Source organism: Rhinopithecus bieti, unplaced genomic scaffold, assembly GCF_001698545.2.
Source record: "Rhinopithecus bieti isolate Rb0 unplaced genomic scaffold, ASM169854v2 scaffold_13272, whole genome shotgun sequence".
Classification (NCBI taxonomy): domain Eukaryota; kingdom Metazoa; phylum Chordata; class Mammalia; order Primates; family Cercopithecidae; genus Rhinopithecus; species Rhinopithecus bieti.
Window position 1 is genome coordinate 14,519 of NW_016807355.1, and position 17,148 is coordinate 31,666.

Below are 17,148 nucleotides of genomic sequence, written 5' to 3' on the forward strand. Positions count from 1 at the left end.
CGAGGTGGCGGGCGCCTGTAGTCCCAGCTACTCGGGAGGAGGCTGAGGCAGGAGAATGGCGTAAACCCGGGAGGCGGAGTTTGCAGTGAGCTGAGATCTGGCCACTGCACTCCAGCCTGGGTGACAGAGCGGGACTCCTTCTCAAAAAAAAAAAAAAAAAAGAGACAAAAAGTATAACATGATATAGAGTAATGTGTTTCCCTCTGATCTTTGATCCTCAATCCCCTAGTCCTCTCCCTGGAAGCATTCATTCTCACTAGGAATTTGTGTATCCTTCCAGAGATACTTCAAGCAGGTACCAGAATACAAGGAAATATTGTACCCAAATGGTAGCATTCTATACACACTGTTCTGGACCTTCACAAAACAAAGTATCTTGAAAATAAAACCCTGTGGGGAGGTACAGCTCATCCCCATTTTGCCTTCCTCACTGAAGAGTTTTTCATTGCCTTGATATACCATAATATACTAAACCAGTCAGTCTCTCATGAATGAATATGAAATGCTTTTAATCTTTTGCTACTACTTATAATAGTATATAACTGGGTCACAAGGTATATGCATTTAAAATTTCCATGTCGCCAATTGCCTTCCAAAGAGGTAACAATTTATACTCAAATGAACAGTGCACAGGACAGGAGCATTTGCTTACCTGTAAGCACTTTGACACAATGAATTATTTCAAAAAATGCAGTACATTCTTAATTCTTGTTATCTTGGACGGACACAGTGGCTCACACCTGTAATCCCAGCACTTTGGGAGGCTGAGGCAGTCAGATCACGAGGTCAGGAGTTCAAGACCAGCCTGATCAACATGGTGAAACCCCGTCTCTACTAAAAATACAAAAATTAGCTGGGCATGGTGGTACACACCTGTAATTCCATCTACTCAGGAGGCTGAGGCAGGAGAATTGCTTGAACCTGGGATGCAGAGGTTGCAGTGAGCCGAGATTGTGCCACTGAACTCCAGCCTGGGCAACAGAGCGAGACGCTGTCTCAAAAAAAAAAAAAAAAAAAAAATTTTAACGGGAGTGGTCATTTGAAAGGAAGGCAGGGAGAGCGTGGGTAATGAAATCAACAGAAAATACCCAAATCCCATTGGAGCTAATGACTCCTTTCCTCTTCATCATTTCTGCCTCTAAGCCTTTGACTGTAAGTGAAATGTCAGTAGATTTTCCCTTTATGTTCCACTCTCTACCCCTAGAAGAGCTTTTGGCATGGATGTAATATGAGATAATATATGAAAATGCTTTAAAACTGCAAAGTTCTACAGATTTATTAATTATAATAATTATGCATACAAGTCCTGGATCTAAATGACATTAAACTGGGCCCAAGTTTAACCAGTAGAAAATCATGTAGAAACACAAAAGTTGATCTAAAATCCTTTGTTACAACTCTTGACGTAAATATTCAAGCCAAAAGTTTATCAGATGCTGAAGGAACCCATTAGTTGGAGCTGGGGAATATTTCCCAGCTAGAGGAATATGTGTTGGCCTGAAGGTCTCGGAAGCCTATGTGAGGTAGTTGAGGCTGAAACATATGAAACCCACCAGAAGGTAATAAATATCACAACTCATTTGTCCATCCAAAGGAACCCACAGCATCTGGTGTATTCAGAGAATGAAGAATGTTGTGTAAGTGAATTTTCCACATAAAATTTGAACACCAGAACTCTGAAAAAGTTTAAGCATGTATATGAGAAATTTCCTGAAATGTTGTATATATTGTCTTGTCTTCTTAAACAGAAGACACTGAACAGAATGGAATCTTTGGTTGATCTCTAAGGACCACCATTTTGTGGATCTCTTATAATGTATGATGACATTTTTCGGTTACTACATTTTGCTTTTTCTGTTTTGCCCTTTGAAAGCAGACCATCAGCACTTGGTCAGTTCCTCCTTTCCTTCTGTGGCTGTGTCCATCTCTAAGGGGCCATTCCTCCACTCTACAGCTCATAAAAGAAAATCCAGGAAACAGCTTACCAGTCCTGCCTTCCTGGTCCCCCTCATTTCCCAGAACACACAAACTGGGACAAAACACCACTTCAGTTTTCTGCATCTTTTAATCATACAATCTTGAGTTTGGGAGGATCTTGACTCAAGAGTCAGATGGTGAAGTATCTAGTACTTGATCCCCTTGTGTGATAATGTCAAGAGAAGTAAGATTTGGTCCTAGACCCAACAATAACTAGCAATAGGAACCTGGGTAGCATCTTTCAAATTCTTTAGTCTTCAGTCTTCTTATCTGTAAAACATGGGGCTGGTCTAGATAATTTCTCCAACTCCAAAATTCAATCATGTTATTAATATTAAAAATCCTCATGTCCATAGTTTTTTTGTATTCTCTCCCTGGTAAATCCTGGTAATTTCACAGGGACGTTTGAAACTGAAAAATCCTGGGAAAAGTAGTCCACTCCAATTTAAAACCATACTGAAATACCATTTTCACTCATAATTATAACCAAAAAAATGAGTGGCCACTATCAAGGGTTGGTAAGATTATAGAGAGATGGCTATTTTCATATGCTGCCAGTGGGAATATAAAATTCCCATTTGGGAAACAAATTTATATTATCTATTCAAAAGTTACATGCACTTCGTCTATGATCCAACAATTCCATTTCTCATGTTCATTTTAGAGGATTACTCACACATACCCTGTCCAAGAATGTGATTGATGGCATTCGCTTCATTCAAGACCAGCCTGGGCATCACAGTGAGACCCTGTGTCTACAAAAATTTCAAAAAAATAAAAAAATTAGCCAGGTGTGGTGGTATAGGCCTGCAGTCCCAGCTGACGACTGGAGGGAGGCTGAGGCAGGAGGATTACTTGAGCTCTGGGAGGTTGAGGCTGCAGTGAGCCATATTGCACCACTGCACTCCAGCCTAGCTGATAGAACAAAACCCTGTCTCAAAAAAAAAAAAAAAAAAATGACAATCATTGATGATGTATATTCATGCAGCAGTTAGTTAGAATGACAAAGATCTAAATCCACTCCAAGAACAGGATTCTTAGGTGCAAGCCTGGGGTTGATGGACAGAATGAACTCTTTGTTTTGCAGTACTTTGTCTTCGACTTCATTGGGCCCCAAGTGCATCTTTTTGACAAGATCATCAAAATCTCAGTAAGTATAGCATTGGTGGTGATAGTTGCGGAGAGGTGGGAGAGATTCTGGGCATTGGGGACTCTCTGGGACAACTCAGCATACTTAGAGGGGAATAGATTCAGGAAGGCAAGTGTCAGTTGGTGAGTTTGTAACCAACAGGCAGAACTTGAAATCACCAGCATGGAGGAGTCTGGGAAGAAAAACCACCTCAGGAAGATCTATGCTTCTTGGAAGCAAGTGGTAAGCTACTGTAAAGCTATTACTGACTGAATCGTGTAGCTTATTAGTGTGGGAATGTGAGACACGTGCTTCAAGTGACATCTTAAGGCATTGCCAGTTTTGGTTGTTTTTTTTTAAATCAAACAAATGTTGGTGTTTCTCTCTTGGGCTGGTATCTACACTAATGATCATTAATCACATCTCCTCCTCCTCCTACTTGGGTAATGAATAAAATAGGAACAAGAATCAGGAAAAAGTATCAGTCTCATCAATGGTAATGCTGGATCGGAGGATGTGATTTGGACTAAATGGTGACCACTGGGATTTTCAAAAGTTGCCTCTGAGTGTAGACCTCAGGACCTGCCCTTGGAAAATTGAGTCTGCTGCATAGACTCTTCCTCAGCCCTGCCAGGGGAAGTGCAGAGGCAGAGCTTTCTGCTTTAAGGGCCCAATCCAACTTTGCCCACCACACGGAGGACAGGAATGGGAAGGGGAAGTGCCCATGTTGAAGCCAGACTGATCCAAATGAGAGAGAAGTCAGGCCAAATGGAATTGTTACAGACTTTGTACCATTCAGCAAAGGCACAGAGACCAGTGAATGACAGACTGCATCTATCTTACCAGCCTGAGAGATCACCACAGCTTCTCCCAAGGTGGGGAAGGATGGCTGGAGAATAAGTTTCTCTCTTCCAAACAGTTATAAAAGGACGCAATTCCTACTTCGTGTGTCAGTGTAATAGTGGAATTATGACATTACCCTTCCCAGGAGACTTGAAGAACATGACTCTTGAAGAATGAGAAGTCACCCAGAGCCAAACAATCTTAAGGTTTGAATTTCAGGCATGATGACAAGTGGTGCAGGTGATATTTCAGGACCTGGGACAATGCCCAGGACTCTGTTCCATTGCTCAGGCAACAACTGTTTGTGGAATCAGCTCCATAGGAGGCTTCTAAGGACTGTCTGATGAACAGTTAATCACTAGATTTTTATATTGTGCCATAGACTAGGGTCAGGACTGTTTGTGGGACATGTGGACTTCTAGAGAAGTCCAGAATGGTCAAAGCTACTATTGCCTATCTCTGTTTCTCTAACTTAGAAGAAGAGAAGACTTTAGTGTCCCTAAAAGACTCTTAGAGACAAAAGATTATAAAATAAAATCATCCCTTGAGAGGGAAACGTTTAACATAACTTTTCTGTTAGTCTATGAACTGAAAATCAGTATGCCCAGAATATATACGACACGGGAAAAGTAATGGGGGAGTGCTGTAAGTAGATGCTACTGGGACAGCCAGCCTGTAACACACCCCTGGTGTTGCCAAAGACAGTCTTCCCTTCTCAGTGGCCAAGGCATGCAGGGCTCCCAGTACTCTGCATGTGAGACGTCCCCAGAGTCCTGGTGATTTAACACTTGACCACACCAGGATTGCCTGGTACTCAACCACTGGATGGATGACTTTAAGAGGCGTCCTGTGCTATGTAAAGATTTGTTTGGGGCTCTTGCATTTCACCTTGCCCACAGGGACTCTCAACCTGAGAACAGAACTTGAAACTGCCTTGTGTTCTTTCTCAGGCCTTTGGGAAAACACGTGAGCAACTGGAAGCATGGTTGGTTTTGGAGTGAGCATTATGTGAACGTCCTTCAGTAGCTCCTCTACTTGAGCCAGGCTGCCTGTGTTTCACCTTCGTTCTGTGACACCTGTGGAAAGTTTAGGTTAGGGAGAGAGAGTGGAAAGAGAAATGAGGAGGGCTGTCATTTCTTGAGGTCAACTAAATTTCTTTTGCTTCAGCAAAAAGGAGCTGTTAGGAGCTGCAAAAGCCAACCGTTCACCTGTCATTCAATTAGTCAATAATTCACTAATTCGCTGAATGTTTATTGAATATCTGTTGTGAACAAGGCCATGTGATGGGTGAATGACAGGAGGAAACTGTCCTTGACTTGAGGAACTTATAGGATTTTATAGTTAGACGGAAGCTCAGAGGACATCTTATGTAACTTCCAACTGGTGCAAGAATCCTTCCTTTCCTTTACTACATGGAGTTCTTGGGGCCTAACTTGACTATTTCCAGTGTTAGGGAGGTCGATACCTCTAGGAAAGCTCATTCCATTGCTGGGAAGTTCTGACAGTTATAAACATTGTTCTTACATTGAGCAGAAATCTCTCATCCTGTTATTTGGGAACCGTAGAGGGGAACTTACTCTCTCTTCTGCATGACAGCATTTACATGATTTAAAGACACTTCAGTTGCCATTGCCCTTTTTCCACACCTGCCAGTTTTCTCTTTTATGGGTGAAAGATTGAACTTTTCTCCTGGTTCTTCAGCAGTTTCTCATATGTTGTGGCTTCTCAACCTGGCACCAGCTCTGAACCTTCCTTTAGAACTTCCTCATCTTGAGAGCATTAGCATGAAAATGGGCGACTGTAACCAAGCCAGGCCCTCTGCTGGCCCTGATCAGATGGAATATTGAGGGTGATCACCTCGTTTGTTCTCACTGTTGTACATGCCCAAAATGATTCAAGGCGATATGTGATGAGTTCTCTGAGAAAGTTGTGAGCAAAGTTGAAGGAGTTTAAGGGAGAAAAGGGACACTTTTGGTTTGGGGGTACTGCATGGCGGAGGTGACATATGTTCTAGGTATTGAAAGATAGGGAAAGTTTCAACAGGAAGAGATGGATATTGAAGGGTGAGCTGTACTCAGGTTCATTTTGGTTAAAGGAAGCTCGCAGGCACTGAGAGTTGTCAGGCGTTCTTCTATGGAAGATCAGCTAAAATCCTGCTAAGAGCAAGAGGTGAGGGTGAGAGGTTTCTGGAGGTCCTTTACAGCCTTGTGGTTTGATGGCCAAAGTCCACTGTGCTCCAGACAGGATCAAAGCTAGACAAGGGTCAAGCCTCTTACCCTCAAGGTAAATCTACCATACTCCCTACTCCATCTCTCCTCAGGTCTTTCACCACAAGCTGATAGGAAGTGTACTGATTGGCTCTTTCAAAGTAGACCTGGGGACCGTGTACAACCAACCTGGTAAGAAAGCATCACCTCCCCATCTCTTTCTTACTTGTCTTTGTTTTACAGCACCTGGAGGTCATCCCATTCATTCACTCACCTGTGTGACCATTCATTCAATAACACTGAGCACCAGTTATACAAAGTTGAATGAGACATGACTCTTGCCCTCAAATGTTTTACAGTCTAATGATAAAATTATTTTATATGTCTACTTCTGGGGAGTTTTTTTTTCACACAAATTCTGTGCAATTGAGATATGGACAGGAGAATACGGAATATAGGAGCTAAGAATGCAGACTTTGGAGTCAGATTGCCTGGGTTCAAATCCCACTCTATTTCCTAGCTGTGCAACCTTGGGCAAATGACTTAACTTCTCTGGGCCTCAGTGTCCTCATCTGTAGAAACGAGGATAACTTCCTTCCTTCCTAGGTTTGTTGGAGGATTGAGTAAGTTAATATATACAAAATGCTTAGTAAAGAGTCTCACACATAATAATGACTACAGCATTTTGTATCCTTATACAAAGGATTTGCTGTAATTGTTATTATCCCTGATTTGTAGGAAGGAGAAACTCAGAGAAGCAACGTAATTTGTTCAAGGTCAAGAGCAAATAAGTAACAGAGCCAGCACAGATCTTTTTATGAAAGGCCCCCTATCTTCAACAGGGATTCCAACTCCCGTGACTGCGGCGGCCAGACGGGGAGCATAGCTGCGTGCCGCAGCCTGAATGTGAGGCATAAAGGAACAATGGAGTCTGGGAAAGGAGACAGGAGGGCTTGTGCTGCATAGTGGCTATGCAGTGGCTACTCAGCGCCTTTGGTATTTACTGTCATGTACAAATGTGATGCCAGTGGCTGGGCGCAGTGGCTCACACCTGTAATCCCAGCACTTTGGGAGGTCGAGGTGGGTGGATCACTTGAGGTCAGGAGTTTGAGACCAGCCTGGCCAATATGGTGAAACCCCATCTCTACTAAAGATACAAAAATTAGCTGGGCATGGTGGTGCACACCTGTAGTCCCAGCTACTTGGAAGGCTGAGGCAGGAGAATGGCTTGAACAAGGGAGGCAGAGGTTGCAGTGAGCCAAGATCATGCCATTGCTCTCTAGCCTCGGCATTGCAGCGAGACTGTGTCTCGTGGTCCTTCAAAAAAAAAAAAAAAAAAAAAAAAAAAAAAAAAAAAAGAAAAAGAGAAAAGAAAGAAATGGGAAGCCAGTATGGCCAGAACTTACCATTTTTAAAGAAAACCCAGAAGTCTAGATTATGTAAGCCAACTTGGAAGTTTTGACTCACAGTGAGGCCAAAAAGACCTAGGAGCCACATTTATGTCCTGTGGGTAAATAATATGTATGTGACTTCTACACTTCATTAATGCCCCCATCCCATCAAAGATGGAACCTTGTCTCAGTGATTTCCACTAAGTCAATGGCTTCCCAAGAATCTATGGTAAATTGGGGGAAAAGATGGAGAACTGGTGGGAAGCAAAGGGAGAGGAGGGAAAGGAAGAGGGAAGCAGCACGAGGTTTGGAAATAACTCAGATGATTTACCACCCAGAGCAACAGAAGGAGGAGAGCCTGGGGGTCCTTGGCACATGCGAGAGAAAGGGGTGGGGCTGCTGGGCCCACCTGTGAAGGATATGAGCTGTCAGGGTGCTTTCACAGGTCATCAGTTCTGCGACAAGTGGGCCTTGCTCACAGACCCTGGTGACATCAGGACTGGCACCAAGGGATACCTGAAATGTGACATCAGCGTGATGGGGAAAGGCGACGTCTTGAAGACCAGCCCTAAAACTTCTGACACCGAGGAGCAAATAGAAAAGTAAGACAGGTCCATCCAGGGCTGTGCATAGAAATGATACGTCCAGTTTTAATCTCTTTCCCCTCCCTCACCCCTTTTCTTATGGGTACATGAGAACCGTGCTTGTCCTCAGCTTGGCCACCTGGGATTCTGCTCTATTGGGCACCAAGATGTGTCTTATTAAGGTATGACTCTCCTTGGGGAGGTCAGGTTCTAGGACAGGAACTGTCTGTCGGCTATAATAACCCATAATAGATAAGCTATTCCTAAGCTTATCTAATGTTTCTGAATGTAACTGAATGTTCTTTGAAGGAATTATAATTTCAATCACTGGTTTGTGATGTGGGAAGACTTAAATGCACCTCTTTTCAGGTTCAGAGTGGGAGACAGTGTTTATCCTATCATCCTAGGACCTGAATGAGTTTGCATTTGCTCTATTCATTCCGTTCTCTGTCATTTACACTAGAAAGAAAATTTCAGCAATGAATCTTAACTCTTTTCAGATTTTTCTTATATTGGGATCTATCTTTCTGCCTCCAAATTGCTGCTGTCTTTTCTCTCTGTTTCTTCAATTGACATTTGTTTTTGTCTCCCTCTAAGGAACCTTTTGATCCCCAATGGGTTTCCATCAGAGAGACCCTGGGCCAGATTCTATGTGAGACTCTACAAAGCAGAAGGGTTGCCCAAAATGAATTCAAGCATCATGGCGAACGTCACCAAGGCATTTGTGGGTGACAGTAAGGACCTGGTGGATCCCTTTGTGGAGGTTTCCTTTGCTGGGCAGATGGTGAGGAACCATTGTCACTAATACTGCCTGGCCTGGGCCAGGGCCCTGTTCTCTGTCCAAGTTATGTTTAATCAAATCAAATTAAATAAAAATTAGGAAGTGCCTTGAAAGCAAAAACTTGTCACTAAAAGGCAATGGGGCCAGGCGCAGTGGCTCACACCTGTAATCCCAGCACTTTGGGAGGCTGAGGCAGGTGAATCACTTGAGGCTGGGAGCCCAAGACCAACATGGTGAAATCCTGTCTCAACTAAAAACACAGAAAAAATTATCTGGGCGTGGTGGTGCATGCCTGTAATCCCAGCTACTGGGTGGCTAAGGCATAAGAATTGCTTGAACTTGAGAGGCGGAGGTTGCAGTAGGCAGACATTGTACCACTGCACTCCAGCCTGGGCGACAGAGCAAGTCTCTATCTTTTAAAAAAAAAAAAAAAAAAAAAAGAAGAGAAAACAGGATGTGGCAGGGAAATAGGGGGGCGTTACCCACTCACTCTTCACTGGAGAAAATGGAAAGGAGCGGTTTAGGAACCAGACAGACAGGGATCCTTACTCACCCCCGGCTACTTCTCTGAGCTATTCAGTCCCCAGTTCCTGTAGAATTTCCACCCACCTCCTGACCTGTTCCACAATCTCCCCAGGTAGTCCTTGTCCCATGTAAGCCTGGACATCGCGTTTCCCTGCTCAGAAGCCATTGGAAGTGTCAGGGTCTGGGTACGTGGTCAGAGATTAACTATGGTTGGCTGGATTTTGAAACTTCAACTGACACACACGTTGTCTCTGCCATTAAAATACAGACCTACCCTGATTGTCTCCCCTTGGCAGGGGTGAATGCTGAAATATTTTTGACTTGGGCTGAACTTGGAGATCATATAAGACATTACCTCCATTTTATGACAAGAAACTGAGGTCCAGACTGGAAAAGTGATTCACACAAGGTCATACTTCTACAAAATATGAGCTCATGGTCTAACTACATCCACTGCATTCCTGGAGATGCACAGAGCTCACATTTGTAATACGGGTGTTAGTTTCACCCCAACCCCAGTATGCTGATGCGAACCCCCGAGTGTTGTGACTTGCCTTTGTCCCAGACACCTGGCATGGTATCCAGCACACAGTAGGTCATCAGTCATGTTCGCTGAGTGTAACTGATTTTCGTGGGTGTCACAAGCAGGTTCATTATCTTTGAAAACTTACTTTGTATTTCCAACTGGCTTGAAGAGTTCTCTGTAGTCAGTCACTCCCTTCCATGACTCATGTCCTCCTGGCTGTGTTTTTAGGGGCGAACCACAGTGCAAAAGAACTGTGCTGATCCTGTGTGGCATGAACAGGTGATCTTCAAGGAAATGTTCCCTCCCTTGTGTCGGAGGGTGAAAATCCAGGTGTGGGATGAAGGCAGCATGAATGACGTAGCACTGGCAACCCATTTCATTGACCTGAAGAAAATCTCCAATGAACAGGATGGAGACAAAGGTAAAGTCCCACCCATCTGACTTGAAAATGTCTCAAAATACTTGCTTTAGAGCCCTCATCTTTAAAAGGGGTGGGCTAGAGCAGTGGTCCCCAGCCTTTTTGGCACCAGGGACCAGTTTTATGGAAGACTATTTTTCCATGGTTGGGTAGGGGGATGGTTTTAGTATGAAACTGTTCCACTTTAGATCATCAGGCATTAGGAGCCTCCTCATAAGGAGCATGCAGCCTAGGTCCCTCGTATGTGCAGTTCACAGTATGCTTTGTACTCCTACGAGAACCTATTGCCACCGCTAATCTGACAGGTGGAGCTCAGGTGTTAATACTCACTTGCCTGCTGGTCATCTCTTGTGGTCCAGTTCCTAACAGGATGGATACTGGCCCATGGCTCTGTAGGGTTAGGGGCCCCTGGGTTAGAGCACCTTCCATGTATTAGGCACTTTCCATGCTACTGTGGGGTCTGTGGTTTGAGTTGGTTCAGGGCAATGGATGAAACCGGGCTCTGGGAGCCAGGAGGTTTGCTCCTGGTCCCAGGTCTTCCACAAACACTGCTATGTGTCCTTGAGGAAGTCAGTCTTCCCATAATTGAAAAATGAGACGTTTAGAGTAAATCAGAGATTAGTAAACTAAGGTCTATGGGCCAAATATGGCCTACTACATATATTAGTATGGCCCACAAAATAAATGGTACCAACAAAAATTGTGTCTTCAACCCAATGATGGGAACATGAGAGCGCAGGAATAGCAGCGAGGTATGCTGATACAGTGAGCCAGTGCAGGAGCTGAGAGCCCCAGCTAATCCACTGAACCAGCCAGGAGGAGGTCAGGTAGAAGAATTTCAGCTCAGTATATGGCTCTTTATTTGCAAAACCCAAATTAACAGATAATTCTCTAAAAAGCCCAACAAACCCTCCCTTCTTTAATCTTTCTGTGCTACGAATTTATACTAATTGACATTTTTTGTTTTGCATACATACATGCACATGCATGTATATCTACATACATACAATCACACATACATATATGTACAAATATATACACTTATAAATATATCACCTATCATCTGTATATGAAGTTAATGTAATTATTTTAATTTTTTCCTTGATTAGACTAAAGGTGTGTCAAGAGCAGAGAACAAGATTTACACATTTTTGTGTCCCTAACAGATACCATAGAGGGGCCTCAGTAAATAAATACCTTTGTCTAAATCTTTACATTATGGAAAGATTGCTGTATGCAGAAAGCATACTTGGCTCATCTATACAATTTCTCAGCTAGATGTAAACATGTTTTATTTACAACCTTTTAGGAACATCTTGATGGCATTCAGGAAGATAAACGTCAGTGGTTTAAAATATAGACATCAGGACCATAAAATCTTTCTATCCTTTTTAATACAATATTCTTATATTTAAGTCGACTCAAGGGAGGGCTGGAATCCAGTTTATGGGAATAGGGGATGGGAAATGTGTAGGCATAAAACTATTAATAATAGTAACATACATGGAAACATCTAATTATCAACACTGGGGGACTGTTAAGCAGATCATGATGTATTTGCTTTTTCATCATAATAGCCTATATTCTTAGCACTTCCTAAGGGCCTGTGTGAAACACTCAATTGATAGTTTCTGTTAATTTTGATAGATAAGACAGGTACTATTAGCATCTCCCTTTTAGAGGTGAGGAAACTGCAACACGGGCAAGTTTAAAAACTGCCCAAGGTCACACAGTTTGAATGTGACAGAGCTGAGATTTGAACTCAGGCTTCAGAGCCACCAGGCTGAACTGCCTGTCATCGAGATGTTGCCATAGAGATGTTCCCATAGACACTGCATTTTCTCAGATACTATGTATTAAGAAGGGAAAATATCAGCAGTAAGTTCAAATCATCAGGTCTTTTTAATTCTACGTTCAGAACGTATCTTGAAACATCTACCTATCTCAGTCTCCACTACCTTCACCCTAGTTCAGGACACTGATCTTCAGTTTTGATGATGAAGTGGTCCTCGAACCAGTTAGCCCACATGCAACCCTTCATGTAACAGTCAGAGTGATCTTAAGATATATGTTTATGTCACATCTTTGCTTAAATTCCTTTGAAACATTTCTGTAGTTATTAGGATAAAGGACAAAACTTTTATCAAGACCCCAAGACCCACCTACTTTTCCAAACTCTCCCAGAGTTCATCTCTAGCTCCAAACTCTTTCTAACTGGCACATGCTGCTCCCTCTAGCCAGAATACACACTCTCTCTCTTCTCTGCCTGCCTAACTCCCCTCTATGTTACATCAGCCTGTTACTTTTTCTTGCAACACAAAGTGTGTTTCCTCCATAGTGTTTGCACTGTAAATATTTATTTGTTTAATGTTTACACCTGCTTTGTTCTCCAGCAGGCTCTGTTTAGTATCTAGCATGGTACCTGGCACTAAACATAGAGCCTACTGGAGAACATGGGGGAATCAGTAAACATTTGATAAATAAGTGAACAGAACAGAATGCAGATTGGCATTTATGGTATTAGTACAACTGTGAACAAGTGTGAACAAGTGTAAACATGAATGCAAAAAGGACTAGAAGGAAATACAGCAAGATGGCAATCATAGTTGTCTTTTGGTGATGGGATATCCTGTCAATATTTTCTTTTTCTTTCTTGGATATTCTACATTTTGAAATGAATGTATGCAACTTTTATAAAGCAAAAGCATAATGAGATAACTAAAACCTGGGGTCTCTCTAGGCTTTCTGCCCACCTTTGGGCCTGCCTGGATTAACCTGTATGGCTCGCCCAGGAACCACAGTCTGATGGATGACTACCAGGAAATGAACGAAGGCTTTGGGGAAGGCGTGTCATTCAGGGGCAGAATCTTGGTAGAAATTGCTGTGGAAATCCTCTCAGGAGGGGCACAGGAATCTAAATTTTCCAAGGCCCTGAAGGAGCTCAAGTTACCTTCCAAGGACAAAGACTCCAAATCTTCCAAAGGTAAAGACAAGGCTGACAAAATTGATGACGGAAAATCCCAACAGGCTTCAAACAAAACTAACTCAACCGAGGTGGAGGTGGAACCATTTGATGTCCCCCCAGAGGTAGGTCTGCTTTATGGTAATTTACCTGTGAGGTGAACCAGAGCAGTGACTGCCCCTGCCACAGGTTCCTGAAGGTGTTGTCAGAATATGTCTTATTCCCCCTGAAAAATTTGTGTTGGCCCAGCACTGTGTTCTGAGGCTGATCCGCTGCCCCCTCTTGTACACTTCACAGCCATCTGCCTATGATAAATTCCTTTGAATCCCCCACTCCCCCAAATACAATTCCCATGGAAACCCAAGTAAAGAGAAGTAAAAGTGCTCCGGAGGAGTTGGTGGGAGTGGGTGGTACGGGATTGATTAAACTCTATCTGTGGCCTAATTTTGTTCAGTTGTGTTAGCTTAGAGTAAGCTCCGGATGGGAGATAATTTTGGATGAGGAATGAAGAGGAGGAAGAGTAGGTGACAAGCTGGGATATAAGAAATTGAGAAACCTATTCCCCTACCCCAAACCTGTGGGGGAAATCACAACTTTAGGGAATGCTTATTACTCACCATGAAGCATGTTAGCACTTTCCCAGCCCAGTTCTGTCTTATGGGAAGAGATCTGAGACTCTAAGAGGAATACAAATGGTGAATATTCTCTCTACTGTTTAGTTTATCAATGGTAACTTGCAGTTAAGCAAATGAAAGAGCTTCATGTTTTGTCAGTAGCGGTGGTAGGTAGATTCCAGCTCCCAGCTTGGCTAATTCTGCCTCTGGAAGTGTGCTTCTTGGTCGACTAGGCAATAATTTTGGGTGGGGAAGGGAGGCGATGCCTGAAATCCCAGAGCTGTTCATTTCTAGGAGAGACTGGAGCGTCCAAAGGAGTATAGCAGCAGGTCACCTTAGCCTTGGAAGAGGCATTTGTTTTTGTTGCTGGGATCTAATAAATTTTTCTTTATTATACTTTAAGTTCTAGGGTACATGTGTGCAACGTGCACGTTTGTTACATATGTATACATGTGCCATGTTGGTGTGCTACACCCATTAACTTGTCATTTACATTAGGTATATCTCCTAATGCTACCCCTCCCTGCTTCCCCAACCCCACAACAGGCCCCGGAGTATGATGTTCCCCTTCCTGTGTCCAAGTGTTCTCATTGTTCAATTCCAACTATGCGTGAGAACATGTGGTGTTTGGTTTTTTGTCCTTGCGATAGTTTGCTGAGAATGATGGTTTCCAGCTTCATCCATGTCCCTACAAAGGACATGAACTCATTCTTTTTTATGGCTGCATAGTATTCCATGGTGTATATGTGCCACATTTTCTTAATCCAGTCTATCATTGTTGGACACTTGGGTTGGTTCCAAGTCTTGGCTATTGTGCACACGTATGTTTATTGTGGCACTAATACATTTTAAGAAACCATGTAGGTGAGCGGTTGGAGCACAGGGCTAGAAATCTTGGGGTGGGTTATAGTTATGGCTCCGATACTAACACCTCTCTATGTTTTAGTTTACCCATCAATAAAATGAGATAGTTAATAGTTACCCTGCCATAGGCCTCTTAGGGGGTTAAATGAGGAAATGCATGTAAAATGGTTCGCAGAGTTCTTAGCACATACATAGGAAGCAGGCAATGCATTTGTTGTTGTTGTCGTCAGTGTCGCTATGGTTTTCTCCCACCACCAGGGAGCAGCTATTCAGAGCTTTCCAATCTGTTTGTGACTTTGGAAATTTAGTGGACCTCCCCAGTTCTCTCCTCTGAGCTCAAATACTATATTGGAAAATATTGTCTGAAAACGTGTGTGCCAGTTTGTTATGGTTAGAACTTACATTATCTATATGGGATTGTGTTTAGGGGTGTTTCTTGAGAATACATGCCAACTTTGGAGACTTAACTTTGAACTTCACCAGAAGTTGTGGGTGGCTTAGTAGCTACCTAAGCTGGTATCTCCATCTATCCCTGTAGTCGTTTTTCCTGCTGTGGGTTGGAGCTGTCTATTCTTTTCTAGACAAGGATTGCCAAGTAGAAAGAGGCTAGGAAAATATTTTCTTAATCCAAGTAGAAATATCTTTAAGATATTTTGCTGAAGACACTTGAAGTAGATTCTATCAGAAAGAAAGGGAAGTTGTGAACTTATTTGGGGTAGAAAGTACATTTCTCTACAGGCTGTGGGGGTGTATCTTGGCTATTGTGCAATAGGTAATAGGAGAGAGGTAAAATTCAGACACTGTTTAAACCCTTATTTCCCCTCCCTCCTCTCTTCATCTTGACTTCTTGTTTGTGGCCAGTATCTTGTTGGGTTTATTAGTTATCTATGGCTACATGACAACATATCTCAAAACTTGGCAGCTTAAAACAACAAACATTTATTTTCTCTGTAGATGAGGAATTTGGCAATAGCATAGCTCAGTCATTCTGCCTCCGAATCTCATGAAGTTTCCATCAAGGCATTGGCAGGGGCTGTCGTGATCTGAAGGTTTGACTGTGGCTGGAAAACCCACTTTGAAGATGGCTCCCTCACATGGCAAGAAACTGTGATTCTTTGTTGGCTCTTGGCAGGAGGCCTCATCCTCATTCTGTGGCTCCTCCTACAGACTGTTTGAGGATCCTGTGACATGGCAGCTGGCCTTCCCCAGAGCAGGTGATCCAAGAGGGAGCAAGGCTGAAACTGTCTTTCATGACCTGGCCACAGAAGTCACACATTGACATATCTGCTATGTTCTGTTTGTTAGAAATAAATCATTTAGTCCAGCCCATTCTCAAAGGGAGGAGAATTAGGCTTCACTTTTTGAGGGGAAGATTAGCAAAGCATTTGTGGATATATTTTAAAGCCACCACACTGGGCTTCAACCTTCCTCACACCTGAACAGCTCATGGCTCACCCTCACCAACATGATGATGCCCTTTCCTGCGGCATCCTCTTTTTCAACTGGTTCTCAAGCTCCAATCTCCCCAGCTGCAGCTGTACCTTCATTGCCCATCTGGACAGCTGAGAGATCCCATGATGCTGACTTTGTCAACTCACCCTCATTACCCGTCAAAGCTTATCTCCCCTGTGCCAATTTTCACAGATCATAGCCAATCTAAAAATGAGTTCATTTTTAAAATTCTGTGAACACACTGACTAGCTTCTTACTTAAATGTCATCCTCGATATTGGTAAGAATAAAAATAGAGCCTAACTCCGTGGAGTTTACGATATAGAAGGAGAGGTATGAAATACAAATGTAACAGGAAGTAGAAAGTGGTAAGAGCTTTAAGGAGGTACAGATAAAGTGCTGTTGTTTCCTGGAGTGAGTGAAGTATAATTATTAAAACGTCAAGCCCCCAAGTAAGATAGCTGGATGTAAATTGTGGCAGTATGGTGCAGTGGTTACTGCTTGGCCCCTGAAGAAACATTGCCTGCATTTGAATCTGAGTAAGTGACTTAACCTCCTTATGCTTGTTTCCAAGAATAACCTCTTGCTTCTCAGCCTCTTATTAAGGATTTGATAAATGAATAGATGCAAAAATGCTCAGAACAGAGCCTCATACATAGTGCTCAATAAATTTTAGATATGCTTAATAATTTTGGGTGGAGATTTAATATCTCACTAGACTGCAGTGCCATCGTCTGTGAGTGAGTAAAGTACAAATGCCTCTTTCCTGGTGTAGTTGTGGAATTACAGGATATAATGTGGGAAAAATTCTTAATACCATATCTCACACATAGTAAGAGGTTGGTAAACATTACCTATCATCATTTTACCAGCTTG

General features: G+C 42.8%; 1 protein-coding gene across 2 annotated transcripts in view; it reads left to right on the forward strand.

Moving 5' to 3' along the window:
* The window catches only part of FER1L6 (fer-1 like family member 6), a 172,014-nt gene that overhangs the window by 11,300 nt on the left and 143,566 nt on the right, over window positions 1-17,148 (forward strand). For both annotated transcript variants that reach the window (XM_017881439.1, XM_017881440.1), the window contains exons 5-10: window positions 3,065-3,127; window positions 6,270-6,348; window positions 7,993-8,149; window positions 8,729-8,915; window positions 10,192-10,384; window positions 13,122-13,468. In XM_017881439.1, coding sequence (XP_017736928.1) covers window positions 3,065-3,127; window positions 6,270-6,348; window positions 7,993-8,149; window positions 8,729-8,915; window positions 10,192-10,384; window positions 13,122-13,468 — 1,026 coding nt within the window. The remainder of the gene's footprint in view (window positions 1-3,064; window positions 3,128-6,269; window positions 6,349-7,992; window positions 8,150-8,728; window positions 8,916-10,191; window positions 10,385-13,121; window positions 13,469-17,148) is intronic.